A 16,657-nucleotide genomic window follows, 5' to 3' on the forward strand; every position below is an offset into this window, starting at 1 on the left:
TGCAGTTTTTACCTCCTCTCCTTGCTTATCTGCCACTGGAAAGCTTGAACAAACTGTAGCTGCATAGGAGAAAGTGAACCCATCGGGATGGTTTGGGTTTTATGGGTGTGCTGATGGGCATTTGAACTGTGTGACTAACTGGTGTGATCAGTTCACTCTTTTGAATTGTGATTTTCTTCTTCTTTGAAATCTTCACAGAACCAGAATTTTGCCACAGATATACATACGGTGTGCGAGCCATTGTTCAGTGCATTCCTGCTTGGCTTCGCTTCATCCAGTGCCTGCGCCGGTACCGTGACACAAAAAGGGCCTTTCCTCATTTAGTAAATGCTGGCAAATACTCCACCACTTTCTTCACCGTGACCTTTGCAGCCCTTTACAGCACTCACAAAGGTATGCTGAGATTTTTAAATCTGAGTTGTTATTTCTTGAATCTGTTGCCCTGGACTTCACCATTTGTGCTGTTCGTTTCCATTGAAGCTCCAGCTTCTGGTTATCGTGGTTTATTCTTGGACAGAGTTTTAGTCTCATTTCATTGTATATTAGCAAATATCATTAACAAGAATCATAGTCAGATAGGAACAATTGTGATAATGTTTGAAATCAGGAATTATGCTCAGTGGCTTTAACCTATGGATGCCTTGGGTTTTCATTTAGTGATTTAGGATTTTTTTCTTCTTGTTCATTAATGAGGTTAGGAAATGGCTAGGTGAACAAGATTCCCCCTAGCAATCAAGTATATTTTTAATCGTTTTCCTACACCAACTAGTAAGGATTGTTTCCAGCCCATTTAACTGCAAATTGAGTTCTCTGATCCCTCTAGTTTCTCGTCTCCATGGAAACCTGCTATTACTTGCTACTGCTCTTCTGTTGGAAAGAGAAAAAAAGCTTTTAAGCTCTGAGCCACATGCAGACACTCTTGAATTTTTAACCTTTTCCCCAAGAACTGTCAATCAGTGATTTCGTTTCCTTTTGCTACACATTACAGTATCAGCCCATGCCTTAACACTACAATTTCTCATCTGTAGGTGGCAAAGACATGTGACTATTGGAAATCAGTGTAGTGCTTTTTAAATACTCAGGTAAATTGTTTTCAGAAACCTTTTTTGTGAGGCTGTATTTGGGAGTCTTGATTCAGTGGTACAAAACTGCTGTTGTTCTAACATGTATCTAATGGTCATGAAAGATGAAGGCATCGTTAACACTGTGAGACTGGTATCAGGGGAGCATATTACACCGAGCGTCCATCCACACTATGACATAGATTCTGTGCTTACAAGAGTATTGATAAATGTAGCCAATAATTTCGCCACCATGTGGCCATTCTTGTTAAGTGATAGGATTTAACTGAGTACCTCAGTGAAGGAAACACATCCCCATAGCTCCCATAACTTTTAATTCTTGCCAAGGAATGCCACTAGGCAGTACCAGAATGCACTGTGGTTTATAAGGTTATTCCTAGAGAATTTATAAATTTGACAACTTGATCTGATACAATATGCTTTCTAGCTCCTTTTCCTAAATTATCAGGAACACTTGCCTCCCATCTTAAGTAAAAATGAGAACTACTATTTTGGGGTAAATATTTTATACTAATAATATATTCATAAAGAAGCTGACAGTCTCCAGGGTTGTCGGTGCTATTAACACAAATACAACACTCACCTCAGGAAATGCAGTTTATTCTTGAGCCAAACATGAGTGGTGATAGCCAGGGAGCACAGATTCGGGTTGCCCTGAAAGACGTGTTCCACAGGAAGTTTACATGAGAGTTGACAGTTACAGAACCAAGAAAGTCGTAAGCCTAGGTATTTACTGAGTATATCAGTGATAAATAGGCAGGCTACCTCAAACCAAGGGAAATTGTGTAGGTCTGGGATATTGTCTGATAACATTTTAGCTTTTAGATTGGTTGGAGCTAGTTTAAAAAAAAAGTTTTAGGGCTATAGTGATAACTCTTTCGAGAAAATGCTTTCTGCACAAACATGAGGACCTGTGTTTGTAAAGTCTGGGCCTGGCAACAGGCACCTGTAATCCCAACTCTGGGAGATGGATACTGGTGGATCCCTGTGGCTCAAAAAGTTGGCCAAGTGGTTTAATCTATCATCAAGCTCCAGGTTAAATCAGAGACACTGTCTCAGAAAATAAGGTAGACTGTGACTGTGGAAGACACTGATACCAAACTCTCCACACACACAAAGAATACATTTTAAAGATTTTGATAGTCACAGGGATGTTTGGACATGGGAATGGACAATGAATGACTTTTAAAGGGACTGGAGACAGTCTAAGATAATCTGGTTCTGGTCTTCAACACTATCTACAGTCACAAAGTTCAGCCATTCAGCCTTGTAGAATCTTTTAACACAGGTATGGATTTTCTCTCCCCCCCCCCCCGCCGGGAACCTCAGTTTATACAAGGACCTATAATGAGACAAAAGGATGACAAGTTCAAAGCCTGCCTTAATTACACAGTGAGTTAGGTGAACCTAGCAACGTAGTTAGACCTTGTCTCAAAATAAGAAGTATAATGGACAAGGGATGTAGCTCACCTACCATGCATGAAGCCCTGTGCTTATTTAGTCCTCACCATGCCATAAACTAGATATATGTTCTAGCCCCAATACTACCAAACGTAGGGAAGGTGAACCAGCATAATTTATCTTTAAATGAAGCAGTCTGTAATAGATAATATATATATTTCCTACTGAACTATATTTTAATATAAAATAGTTTTAAAATGCTGTAATATGTATTTATAGTTGTTGACTTCTCTGCTACATGTATATGTAAACTGATATTAAATTATAACCTTTCACTATAAGATGCTAAGAAAATTTTTTCTACTTCTGTTTTATAATTATTGAGCTTTGTTGAGTTGTACACTAAGGAATGATTAAAATGGTAAATTTTATGGAGGTTTGAAACTACATGTTTTGTAAGGCTTCAAAATGAAGTACTATTTTGTGTAAACATGGTACCAGAAAGCTACACAGCACAAGTCTCTGACCCAGCCTGATAGGCCACAGATGAAAGATGATATCCAGATGACATGTACCTAAGAATGAACTTGAATTTCTGACCCTCCCACCTCCACCACTCAAGTGCTGGGATTCCAGATGCATGCCATCATACCTGGCTGTTTGTTTTTGTTTTGCAATACTAGGATTGTGCTCAGGGCCTTGTATGTGGCATGCCAGGCAAGTACTGTGTCACTGAGCTAGCCTCACCTTGCAATTAGAAGCGAGAAGCAATCCTGTTTCCTACTTCTGTTTGCTTCATTTGTCATGGCTGTTTTTGTTTCACACAAAGCTGTATCTTTTCTTATATCTATTTACTTCACAGATTTATTGTAAGAATTTCACATGAAATCACATTGTAGACAATATGCTATATAAACGGATAGGTAGGAAAATGAAAGAACAGCTCCCTTTGCTGACCAGCACTGATGTTGTGCACTTTCCTTTACAAAGATTCCTAAGGGAAACTCTTAGGACCTTGGGATGAGGGTTGCAGAGGGCCAGTGTCAGTCAGGAAGAGTTTGACCTTTTGTTGATACAGTAGCAGCTTACTCACTGAACACAGTTCATGTGCCCATGTCAGATTCTTAAAAGTTAAGAGAGGAAAAAGCACTCTTTTGTTTGTTTGTTTGTGTTTGTTTGTGTTTTTAATGTATAGCCCAGGCTGTCCTCGAACTTGTGATCCTCCTGGCTCTGCCTCCTTTAGCAAATCCTACCAGCGTGTGCCACCACAACCGGCGAAAAAGCACTCTTTAGAGGACACCATTATGTTGATCATATCCCTAAGTCTTTAAAAAATATTCTATAGTTGCTGTATGTTGGCTATAATCACTAAATTTTTTTACCAAAAAGTCTAGAAATTGGAATGACAAAATTTTGACATTTGAATTGTGATTAAGTTAAATTTCTCTTTTCTTTCTTTTTTTTTTTCTTTCTTTAAGACAGGCTCTCACAGTAAGCATGGTGGCTGCACACCTTTAATTCCAGTACTCAGGGGGCAGAAGCAGTTGGATCTCTGAATTTGAGGCTAGCCTGGTCTACAATGTGAATTTCAGGGCAGCCAGGGCTACACAGGAAAACCCTGTCTCAGAAAAAATAAAATAAAATAAAACTAAAAAGACAGGGTCTCACATAGCTCAGGCTGTCTTCAAATTTACTGTGTAGCATGGATGACTTTGAACTTCTGGTCCCCTTGCCTCCGTCTCTCTCTCTTGAGTGCTGGGATTACAGGAATGTGCAACAACACCCAGTTTTATGTGGTGATGGGGCATCAAATTGGGGGTTCATGCATGCTAGGCAAATGGTCTATCCACTGAGATATAAGTTCTTCTGTTTTCTTGGACAGTGTTCTAAGAAAACACAGACTTTAGAAATAATTACTGAATCAGAAGAATCAGTTCAAAGTGACTAATTATGTGCTTTCCTCTGGCGTGCATGTGCTGTTGCAAGAGCTACATTATGAGGGAAGAAGAGTAAAAGATGATGGCATAACCTTGTTCTGAGTCTTTTCAGAGAACTAGCCTGCCAGGGTTACCATAGTAACAGCATTATAGTAAGTGCACTTTCAGAATTGTTACAGAGGTTGTTTCTTATGGTATGCTGCATGATTTGTAAAAATGGAGGTGTAAGCATTAACCCTCCTCCTAGAATCTTTTTAGAAGGTGAGAGTTTAGGCATCCCATTTAGGAAGATTAATCATAATAATATTTCAGTTAGGCCTCTTTTGTTGTAAAAAAAAAGAAGCACATTTGAAATAATTCAGGACATTTTATTTTCTGTCACTGATTTTTAGAGTTCAGCTAGCAGCCAGTCTCTGTGTTTAAGATTCATATGTCATTACATGACCACATTATTTTTTTTGTTTTGTTTTGTTTTTACGAGACAAGGTTTCTCTGAGTTGTTTTGGAGGCTGTGGGTCCAGCCCAGCCTCGAACTCACAGAGATCCGCCTGCCTCTGCCTCCCGAGTGCTGGGATTAAAGGTGTGCGCCACCACCGCCCGGCTATGACCACATTTGAAACAACTCCTACAAGTGTTCTCTTGGACTTGAGATTGGAGGAAATGGGGACGTGCTTTAAGTGGGTTTTGTTTTCCTTGAGGTTTCTGGGCTTTGCAAGGAAGTATAATAGCAGAAAGGCCATGATGTTATTGCTTCTAACAAATTGTACTTCTTCATATCACATTGCATTTGTAGCTTCTAAAATTCTGTAACCCTCATAAGTTCTTAGTGGAATTAGAACCTTACTAGTCATATAAATATATAGAGGGGATACTTACACTTCACATTTCCTGAGACTTTTGTGGGCAGGGTAGGATTCGCTATAAAAAATTTTTGAAAGAGATTGTCGCTCAAGTTAATTTACATTCATGTTACTGGTGCCCAGGTCTCACCTGGATCGCTTTGTGCATTCTGAAGGGTATGAGCCTCCCCTCCCAGTGAGGTTTCCTCAGCAGCAGTCAGGCCTTCTGGGCAGTAGCCACTTCATTATTTTGTGTGAGCACACAGAGTCCTGAAGTGCTGCTTCTCTGGGGTACAGCCAGTTGCCACCCTCTTGCTACCCTGAATAATAGGTTTCTAGTCCACATTTCAGTTTTCGTATATTATAATAGAAACAGTAACTGTGTTTTTTTTTTTTTATTCTCTGGGGAAATTTTTGTTCCATTAGCTTTAAAAGACATACGTTCAGTTAAAAAAAACTCATTTGGATAAATGTTCTCATTTTTTGCCTCACTATTTAAAATAGCTCAAAACATTAGCCCTTTTGGAAGTTAATGTATTCTGTTGTAATTTCCTCACAGCAGGAAAAACTGTTTTACAATAGTCTAGACAAGATTGGCTAAAAGACCTGTTGATACCAGAAAACCAAAAATAAGATATTGTTTTCTTCCGATTAATAATTTAATAAATGCTGTTTGACACTTTCTGCTATCATTATATGATATATGTGTTTATATATATATATATATGTGTGTATATCTTTGAGTAAATTAAACCTTTTTACCTTCTTTGTCACTTAAAAGACTTAAAAAGTAACACACATGTTGACACCTTAATACCATTTTGGCTTTCTCCTGTCACATTGATTTTTCTAGCTGTTCTTACAACTCATAAAAACAGCATTTCTATATAAATTATGTTGCTTTAGTAACACTCATATAAAATGGTTTAAAGTTTTTTAAATATCTAATATTTTATTGCTCAGAATTACAGGATATTTGATGGTAAAAAGAAGCAAAGGTGAAAATTATTTTATTTCAGCTTACACAACTATGCCTGATTAGAGAGAAATTTGAGGCTTGATAGAATTTTTACTCTGCATTTTAATCTATACATATAATTGTACATTGATACTGTCAGTGAGAAACAATGAACTCATTGTGTCTACATATTTTTAGCAAAAAAGAAAAGGCAGAAAAAATGAATGAGAAAATAGGCTATAAGGCTTTATTTCTACTATGTGTAGGACTCTAAGGAGCAGAAAGAATTTTCTCCCAATTTTTTATGTAGTTGACTACAGTAAGTATATTCTTCAGCTTTTGTTGCTACATAGTAAACCAACCCAAACTTTGGTGACTTAAATAACTGTAATTATTCTTTGGGTCAACTGGGAACTGACTGGAATAGGTTGAGCTCATCTGGTGGGACTGCTGTGGACTTTGCTCTCACTGTCATTTGGGGGTGGGTCTGTTCCATGTGTGTTCATTCTGGAGCCTAACCTGATGGAGCAACACTTACCAAAAGAGTCTCCTGACATGGCACTGAGGAAAGCAAGACCTATTGCACAAGACACGTAAAGCCTCTTTGCTCGCTGTCTGCTTGCTTCTTGTTAGCCAAAGGAAATCACACAAGGGGTCAAAAAGAAGTCTGTCTTTTCTAAAGTTAAAGCCAATCACCAAACCCAACATCACTAAGGCAAAGAATATTCTTGCCTTGGGTATAGGAATGGGCTGAAGGGAATGAATATTTTTCAGCTGTAATCTAATCTACCGTTGTCTGGAAAACAATTTAAATCAATTTCTTAATTGGCAAAGTACATAAGCATGATTTTGTAGGATAAACGCATGAACAGGGTTTCAGTTCACTAATAGCAGAGTAATGCAAGTTAAAATAGTATTTGATGAAAGAGAGATTGATGATGCTCACTGCCAGCAAAGGTATAGGTTGGTGAACATTCACTCTCAGGTAACTGTTTATTTTGTTAAGAGTCTTAAAAATATACTTTTTAGCTGGGCATGCTGCTGCATATCTTTAATCCCAGCACTCAGGAAGCAGAGGCAGGTAGATCTCTTGAGTTCGAGGCCAGCCTGGTCTAAGGAATGAGTTCCAGGACAGCCAGGGCTACACAGAGAAACCCTGTCTTGAAAAACCAAAATATGCATCTTTTGTTCTAGTAAATCCTTGCCACAACTAGAATAAGTAGAGAAATTGCAAAAAATTAAGACACGCTCATGGCATTATATAATTTACCGTAGACTTTGTAGCTGCAGTACATGAAACATTACACAGTAGCTTGCCAAAGGATAGTGCCATCACCTGCAAAGAGCAGATGAAAAATAGTGAGTGACATCACAATCTAAAATCCAGGAGTGATGGCACATGTTTGTAATCCCAGTGCTGAGCAAGTAGAAACAGGTGGATTGATAGCAGCCAACCAGCACTACTTGGCAAGTTCCAGGCTAGGAGAGACCTTGTCGCTGGGAGTGGAAATGACCACTGAGGAAGGGCACCTAAGGTGTCCTCTGGCCTCCATACATAGAGCAGCAACACAAAACGAATACTTGTATCATCAAATGTAATGTTTATGCAATACGTCTATAGGCTGGGCACTATTTTAGTATTTAACATGTACTTACTAGCTTAGTTCACAGCAACTGTAGATATTGAAAGCAGAAGTAGGCAGTTCTTAAAGATGCCATTTTAGCAAGAAATATTGCAGTTGAGGAAAAGTGATCACTATTGTTTTTGAGTTTGTAACTCCATTTGTGGAAACAGGAGGACTAGGCCTGCTGGCTAAACCGTCTTGATGGGATTCTTAGAAGACAGTCATCGGCTCTCTGATGCCTGTTGGGTTTGGAGACTTACTTAGCAAGATGCTTGCTACAGCTAAGTGATGCAGACTCCATAAAGCACAGGTGCTGGGCTGGGGCCTAGGGAGAGTAAAGAGTCTTAACTAAATAGGTCAAGGAAAGAGTCATCAATAGAGACAAACACTTGATCTTCACTTTGCAGGGAAGGAAATTAAAAACAATGGTTAAGATGTTTGCAAAGTCCTCCAGCTAGGAAGTAAAAGAACCTATGAGTATGTATAGAGGAGTGTGCCTCCAAAATCAACTGGCATGTGAGTGACAGCTAGAATTCATACCAACAAGGCCTTATGATTATTTTTGTTGTACTGTTCTTCCTTCTAAGTTTGTAAAATACCCTGAGCACTACCCAATGACACAGTGTTAAACTCTGGGTAAACAAAACAGAACCAGTCAGGTAGGGTAGTGTGCTGTCATTCCAGGTTGCAGAGCTGTATTTGAGAAAGCACAGAAGTACAGTGAGCAAGAATAATACAAGCTGTATTGATGAAAAGACATCCATTCCCTGGTTCTTTGTCCTAATCATCACATCCACTGAACACCGAGCTAGGAACTCGCCTTCCACACTAACAGCCACAGCATTGGTTCAGGCAGTGTGCAGTCAGTACCCATATGAAACTCAGTTCCCCTCTGCCAGAAAAGAAAAGTTACCTATGAGTCAGAGGAAAACAGAAATATTAATGCTTGTTGAATGGTGGTAGTGCACGCATTTAATCCCAGTACTCAGGAGGCAGAGGCAGGAGGATGTCTGTGAGTTTGAGGCTAGCCTGGTCTACAGAATGAGTTCCAGGACAGCCAAGACGACATAGAAAAACAAAAAAGGGGGGGCACATTAATGCTATTTCAAGTAGTGGGGAAATGATTTAGCATAACTGCTCAATCTGCTTAGTGTTTGTGTTCCTTTTAAATTTTTATTTTATTATTATTTGCGTATGTATATGTCATAAGACAAATTTGTGGAGTCTGTTTTCTCCTTCTACCTTTACTTGGGATCAAAATCAGGTGGTCAGGCTTTCACAGCAAGTGCTTTTTCCCTCAGTCCTACTGATCAGAGTCGTGTTCTTTCTTATGGTCTTAAATTCACTTCTTAAAAAATGTCAGGGGATTGGAGAGATGACTTAGCTGTTATGAGCACTGTTGGCTCTTCCGGTAGACCTGAGTTTGATTCCCAGTGCCCATATGATGACTCACAACAGTCCTATTCCAGGAGATCTTTGTGCTAGGAGTCTCCAAGGACACTAGGCACACAGGTGGTGCACAGACATACATGCAGGCAAAACACCCATACATAGAAAACAAAAAATAAAGGAAATATTTTTAAAAGAAAATATCAAAAAATAGGGGGAAGTTGGCTATAATGCTAATAAACAAGATATATCATCTATATGCTTCTTAGAATGTAGTGGACAAAATGTGGCTGTGCAGCATTGTGTACACACACACATACACACACACACACACACACACACACACACACACACACACACACACACACACACGATTGAACCCAGAGCCTTGAGCATGCTGACACTTAGACTGAGCTATAACCGTAGCCTCTTCAATAATACCTTAAATAAGGTATCGATATGATTTGCATCAAAATTATGAAAGAATTTCTGTTTCTTAATATAGTAAAATGGTGCTTCTGTTCTACTTAATGGAAAAGAAAATAAAAGTCTACCTGTCACCTAAATATCCCATTGACACATAGAATTTTCATTGGAGTCCTCATGTAAGCTTCTTAGGCTTTCTACATATTTTTAATAGTTATAGAATGAGATCCTAGAGCATGTTTTCTTTAAAGAGTAAATTTATACTTGTTTACACAAGGGTAATCAACACCTACCAAATAAAGTGGAATATTAAAACCTACTCAACACATTTCACATCTGGTACAGGATAATGAGAAATCCACATTCATCTGTTTAAGGGTTAACAAGGATTTATTAAGATATGAAAGGGGGGAAATACACTCACGAATACAGAATATGGTAAATCCAGTTGCAGAGTGCTTGGAAAGCTGGGGACCGATCACATGCTGCTTCACAGGGGCTGACCCAGTCTTCACCACCCAAGAGAGCACTACTCCATGTCATGGGAGAAACAAATACCCACTACACCATAGAAATTGAATAAAGTCTAGAATTTGTTGTATGGTCATCCTTGTCCTTGTCACACTGTTGTTTCTTTTTCAAGAACCTTATGGCTGGTTATGGTAACGCATGCCAGGGATCCCAGCATTTGAGAGGCTGAAACAGGAGGATTTTTAGTTTGAGGACAGCCAAGGCTACACACTAAGACCCTCTCTGAAAAAAATCCCCACCTGACACCCTGTCAAAAAAAAAACTACTTAAAATATTGATGTTTGTAATTGGTTTCCAGAACCTTCCACCCAACTTTCTATGTCTACAGTAAGGTTTCAGTGCCTCCCTCTTCTGGGTGTAACCAAGTCCTCTAAAGGAAAGCACTTTAAAGTGACATTTTGCGTGACAAGCACTCTTGTGTGTGAAGAGCTTGAATATAGGTGTGAAGTTTAGACAGAGGAGGACAGGTGTAGTTTATTCAGTTATTGATTGTGTGACCCTGAAAAAGACACTGATCTGGATTGTAGGTTCATAAATTCAAAACACCAGCTTCCGCCTCTTACAATTACCTGTAAGCTTTAACTTCTGTGTAAGAATTCTGTATCTGGCCGTGACTGGTTGATCTCTCCATGGTGTGATAAAAGTATGTAGAAAGCACTTGTGTGAGCCTGATATCCTTGGAGGTCAGAAGAGGGCATGGAACCTCCTGGAACTGGAATTATGGGTGGTTGTGAGCCACCATGTGGGTGCTGGGAATCAAACCAGGTCCCTTTGGAAAAGCAGAGAGTGCTCTTAATGACTGAACCAGTCCCAGAAAGGTGCTTTTTTTGCTTGTTTTTGTTGTTGTTGTTGTTGTTTATGTTTTTGTTTTTATTTTTGGTTTTTCGAGGCAGGGTTTCTCTGTGGCTTTGGAGCCTGTCCTGGAACTAGCTCTTGTAGACCAGGTGGTCTCGAACTCACAGAGACCCACCTGCCTCTGCCTCCCGAGTGCTGGGATTAAAGGTGTGCACCACAACGCCTAGTGTTTGCTTTGTTTTTAACACACTTGTGGAGGACTTCAATAGATCAGGGGTTCCTTCCATTTCCCAGCTGTTATTCTTGTAGAGTTGTTTGCAAGTATGCCACTTTGCTAGATTGTTGATTTGGAATTTAGAAATTTCATTTGCAATTTATATGTATTTTTGATGAAGTATCACTATATACCTTTTACCCATCTTTGATTGAATTTGCTATTGCTTTTGAATTTGTTGGATTCTTTATATACTTACTAAGTATATAGTCATAACATAGTGTTTAAAATATATATTTGCTATCTGCAGCTTTTCATTCTCCTAACATGACCTTTTATAGGGCAAAGTTTAGTTTTTTCAGCATTTCCTTCTATGGACCATGTTTTTTTGTTGTTGTTGTTTTAGACTAACAACTCTTTACCTAGACCTAGGTCTTTCTTTTTTATCTCCCTCTTTTTTATTATTATTAACTGTGGTGATATCTTTATAAAAATAAAGCCCATCTGAAGGTAAGAGAATGGAGCTCGCCACTAGCTAACCACAGAAGTCTGGAGGTCTGTACAGACATACAGGAAATGGGCTAGCAGGGATATAAACAGGGAGAAATAGGAACTTGCTCTTGATCTGCTGAGACACTAAGGAGGTAAGGTGTGGCAGTGACTTGCTCCTTCTCTCTGATCTCTCAGCATTTTCCTCTATATCTGACTTTGGGTTTTTATTATCTAGACTAATTAAGAACTCTGTTTACAAATAACATTATTTTTATTGACTCTTCAGAAATTTTACATCATATACCCTAATCCTACTCATTTCCCATCCTTTCCATGTCTGCCCTGCACTCTTGTAGCCTTCCCGAAAAAAAAGAAAAATAATAATTAAAACAAAACCAAAAAATGAAACCACTTGCATTCTCCATCTTTTCCGCCTCTCCATCATATAGTCACTTGTCATAGTCATAGTGGCACTGAGAGCTGTGGTGTGTCATGTAGTATACCCTTTTGCTCAAACAGCTTTCCTTGCAAATGTCCATTGCAATGGGTTGTTGGCCTGGTTCAAGGCCTCTGGCTTCTGGCACATCATCATCCCTAGACCCTCACTGAAACTTCTCACAGATATCCTGCTGTTGCCCTGAGACACACGGATCCTGTGGCTATGGTTCCACAGGACCAGTCCCTTCATGTGCTCCAGCAGGTCATGAATGGAGTAGATGCTGGGATGGACCAATTAAGAGCCCTAGATGTGGGCCTGGGTGGTAGCAGAGTTAGTCAGTCTGGGCCACTGGGACAGCCACTCTCATGCTATGTATGGTCCAGGCCAGTTCTCCCACGTACATGGTGAGGGGTGGGGCCAGCCCTTCCCCATACCTTCTATGGGGTCAGCTCTCCCACACTCAAAGGGGCCAGTTATGTTGAGGCAATGGTGAGTGGCAAGACCAACTCTCTGGTGTCCAGGCCACCTGGGCCAGCTCTCTCATAGCCCCCCGGACATCAACCCAGCTGCTGTAGGTCCCTTGGCTGCAGTTCTGGACTGGACATCATCATGACCTCTGGTGGCAGTACAGGCTATTCAGATTAATATGGCCCCAGTGGCAACATAGCCTTCTTCTGACCTCCACAGGCACCCACACGTAACAGATACACATATACACATAGATAATTTTTAATATTAATATATATTTGTTATATGTTTTAAAGTATATGCATACAATTATGAATATGTTGTGCCCTTTACATTTTTCTCCAGAATTGTAATTAGGATTTTAGTAAAGTCAAGATAGAAAATATTTTCATTTGTACAAGTATGCCTTCTATTTTATCATATGTGTTTATCATAGAGGTACAGTTTCATTTCATATCCAGAGACCTGGTTGTTGGGCTTTAAAACACAAAACAAAAAAACAGGGTCTCTTCATAGTCCTGGTTGTTCTGGAACTCACTATGTAGACCAGGGTAGCCTCAAACTCAGAAATCCATCTACCTCTGCCTCCTGAGTGCTGGGATTAAAAGTGTGCTCCACCACTCCTGGTTTTGTTATACATTGAATTCTGTGTTTTCTATATAGGTAATCCTGCCTCATCTCTACAGAGACAGTTTTATGTCGTCCAGTTGTCTTGCTGAAGTGACTTAAGAACTGTGGGAAATAGAGCTGAGATAGTATAGCTACTTGCTTTGTTAGGGGAAGGCTAACAGTCTCACTAGCAAGAGGGGTCTTGTAGAAAGTCCTCTTCTATTGATCTTTTCTGAGAGACCTTCCCTATGAATAGATGTTGAGTTGGCCAACAATTGTTTTGTGTATTGCCATGATTAATTTTTATATATAGAATCAGTTTTATGTCCATGAAATAAATCCTACTTGGGCATGTTATAGAATTTTTCATATATTACTGAGTTTGATATGCTAATGTTTTCTTAAAGATTCTCACACTGCCCTTGAGTGAAACTGACTTCATAAAATCAGTAGAAAAGTATTCTCTCCTTTCTGGAAGAAATTATACAGAATGTGTGTTCTTTAAATATGTGGTAGATTTTCCCCCAGGAAAACTATCTTGGAAGTCTTTTTCTTTGGGGGACAGGAGTCTGTGTGGCTGGCTGGCCTCAGTCTCCCATGTGCTGGGATTGTGGGCATGTACACAGATTTAAATTTACAAGTGTTATTTCCATAAACTCCAGTCCAGTGTTTCCCTCTTTACTCTTACAGACCAGTTTGTTTTTGTCTTCCACTTTGAGATTGATAGGAATCATTTTCTGTTTATTCCTTTTTATGTTTATTTCTCTAAAATTGAAGTCTTTTTTTTCCAGTCTCGGGAAACAAGGTATCTTTCTCCTGTGCTATGCTCTTATTTCCTGTCCCAGAATCTGGCTCTGAAAGTCATCTCCTGAACTCCATCATTGCTGACTCCTTCCTTCAGCCCATCAAGGTGCTCAGGAGACTTCCACCCTAAAGCAACTTCCTGTACTTCACCAAGCCATCTAACATTAATGCTGCTTTCTCTGCACTATTTCATTGCATTAGTCAGTAATGTTGAGTAGTAATCAAAGCATACTTGGGGGCTGGAACCTAGCATGCACGTGGTTCAGTGCTGTACTACCAGTTTTCAAAAGTAAAACAGGGATGTGGCTTCCTGCTAGATTGTCTGCCTACCAGCTGCGTGCATCCGATAAGCACTTGGTTACCTCGGGCTATCTTTTCTTTACTCTCTATTCCTCTTTCCCTCTCTCCATCCATTTTTCTCTCTTTTCTGTTCTGTTCTTTTTCTTTCTCATTCCTCCCTCCCTCACTCCTTCCCTTCCTCCCTCCCTTACTCCTTCCCTCTCTTCCTTCTATCTTTGGTGCTGGGATTTCATGTGGTAGGCATTGAGCTTTATAACCAAGCCCTTAAAATGTGCCATAAAGTGTAAATACAATATTCCATAAGTGTAAAATATAAGCATGTGTTGAAGGCTCAGCATAAAAAAGAGTACAAAGTACCTCAACAACTTTATAATGGCTAAAATATTTTACATATGATGAATTAAATAAGATTATTATTTAAATAATCTTGTCTTTTCACTTTTTGTAACGTGGTGACTAGAAAATGTAGCATTGTGTCTGTAACTTCTTTGAGTTTTTCATGAAGCTGACTCTCTCTCATCACATTGCCACAGACCTGCTCTACCTGACACTGTTTGAATACTGTCTGAAGGACAGTGTATTTACTCATTTCTCAGAGAACAGTATTAATCTCATAATTCAATGGTTTGGTTTGGGTACTATAGGAACAAACGTAGGATTTAGTATATGCTAGGCACAAGCATAATTCAGTTTACTCCAAGATTTGGACTTTGAAAACAATGCCCTCTCTATTTTATTTTGTATTTAATTTTAGGTAAAAAGTGGTAATTATCAGAGTAGAATTATCTTTGGGTAAAAAGACTGATCAGTCTCTTCACTTTAAACTACACTTCCTGACAGAGATTGATTGCTTTTGATGTTGTGGTTGTCACTTCCTCCGACTCTTACTTCATTTTTCATTCCTCTCATGGTTGTGGGTATGCAGCTCTTATGAAATTTATTTTTATTTTAAATTCAATAGATGTTATTTCCACAAATGTATTCCGTATATTCTGCTTCCAGCACGGCAGATGTGTAAGAGATAGGCTCCTCCGGTAGAATAGAAATTACTTGGTTTTCTGTGATTCTCACCATTACTAAAGTGGACTACTAGGGTAAGCCAAAAGAGAATAAGGTGTAATTGCTAGCCTAACGAGGTAGCATCCTTCCAGTATGTCCCTGAATACCAATGAAGGAGGGAGATTTAACGGAAAAACATTTATTTGGGAAATGGGAAAGATCAAAAATGAGACCAAAATGTAGCACATGTGCAGCATTGAAGTCTGTGAGGTAAAATATCACTCATTCTGAAGTCTTCTGTAAGAATATTTGTTTATTTTAAAGCTCTGGAAGTCTGCATGTGTCTCATAGAAACTTAATAGAATAATTGTGCCTAGAAAGAGGGAGCTACTTGAACCATTGTACCATTTTAAGAATTGCACTATAAAGACAAAATTTAAAATCTAGAAATGCAGGGAAATGGGCACGTATGTTTTGTTTCACTATTAATTCCTTGTCTTCAGTAATTAATAAAGAGCATCAGCTTTCAGCATTAAGACTTGGTAGTACCTGCACTCACTTGATAAACACCAATTTGTGACTTACTGAATGTATACCTGTTACTCTTCGTGCAAATCCTTACCTACTGGCAAACTAATTAATAGGTTGTTATTGGAAAAATTGAAGTAATGCTTATAGAGTATATGGCTTATTACAAACATTTTATTTTAAAAGTTGTTAACATACTTTATTATCAAATTGCTTGTCTTTTAATTTGTGTTCATTTTATTTTTGAAATATGAAGAGTTGGGTTTCATTCTATTCCTGAATTTACTTTTTTTTTTTACAAACCTTGATAGATTAGTGTGAGCATGTTTCAACATATCGTGAAGCTGATAATTGATACTAGTTAACTGACCTCTGAACAAATCCAAATATACCTAGGTGATTAATGTGTTAGACACTTAGAATTCATATTAAGTATTCTAATATAAATATTCAGACCAATATGCTTTTGAAGAAGAAAACTTTTATGACTGTGATTTAAACCTGAAAATTAGTTTCTATTCCAAGTAGAGTTTTTTTGCTCCGTTTTTGGTTAGATCAGTCAGAATCACTTGCCTTTCCCTCCTCCTGACTCTAGAAGAAGCTAAACAAGTGATGTGCTGGTAGTGCATAGAGATTGAAGACACTGGGTTGTTTGTTTGTTTGTTCGTTTGTTGATTTCCATGATGTAACTATTTCCATCAGACTCAATTTTAGGCTACTGATATTGGATGTAGAGTTGAGAAAAGATGTACAGTAAACCAGCATTGTACAGTGTTTCCATCTTGCAGACAGAATGTATACAACCTTGAAAGGGTAGAAAA

General features: G+C 38.8%; 1 protein-coding gene across 1 annotated transcript in view; it reads left to right on the forward strand.

Annotated features, from left to right (window-relative positions):
* The window catches only part of Xpr1 (xenotropic and polytropic retrovirus receptor 1), a 141,219-nt gene that overhangs the window by 107,370 nt on the left and 17,192 nt on the right, over positions 1-16,657 (forward strand). The window contains exon 11 of the mRNA XM_040738905.1: positions 199-393. Coding sequence (XP_040594839.1) covers positions 199-393 — 195 coding nt within the window. The remainder of the gene's footprint in view (positions 1-198; positions 394-16,657) is intronic.

Source organism: Mesocricetus auratus, unplaced genomic scaffold, assembly GCF_017639785.1.
Source record: "Mesocricetus auratus isolate SY011 unplaced genomic scaffold, BCM_Maur_2.0 Super-Scaffold_100676, whole genome shotgun sequence".
NCBI lineage: Eukaryota > Metazoa > Chordata > Mammalia > Rodentia > Cricetidae > Mesocricetus > Mesocricetus auratus.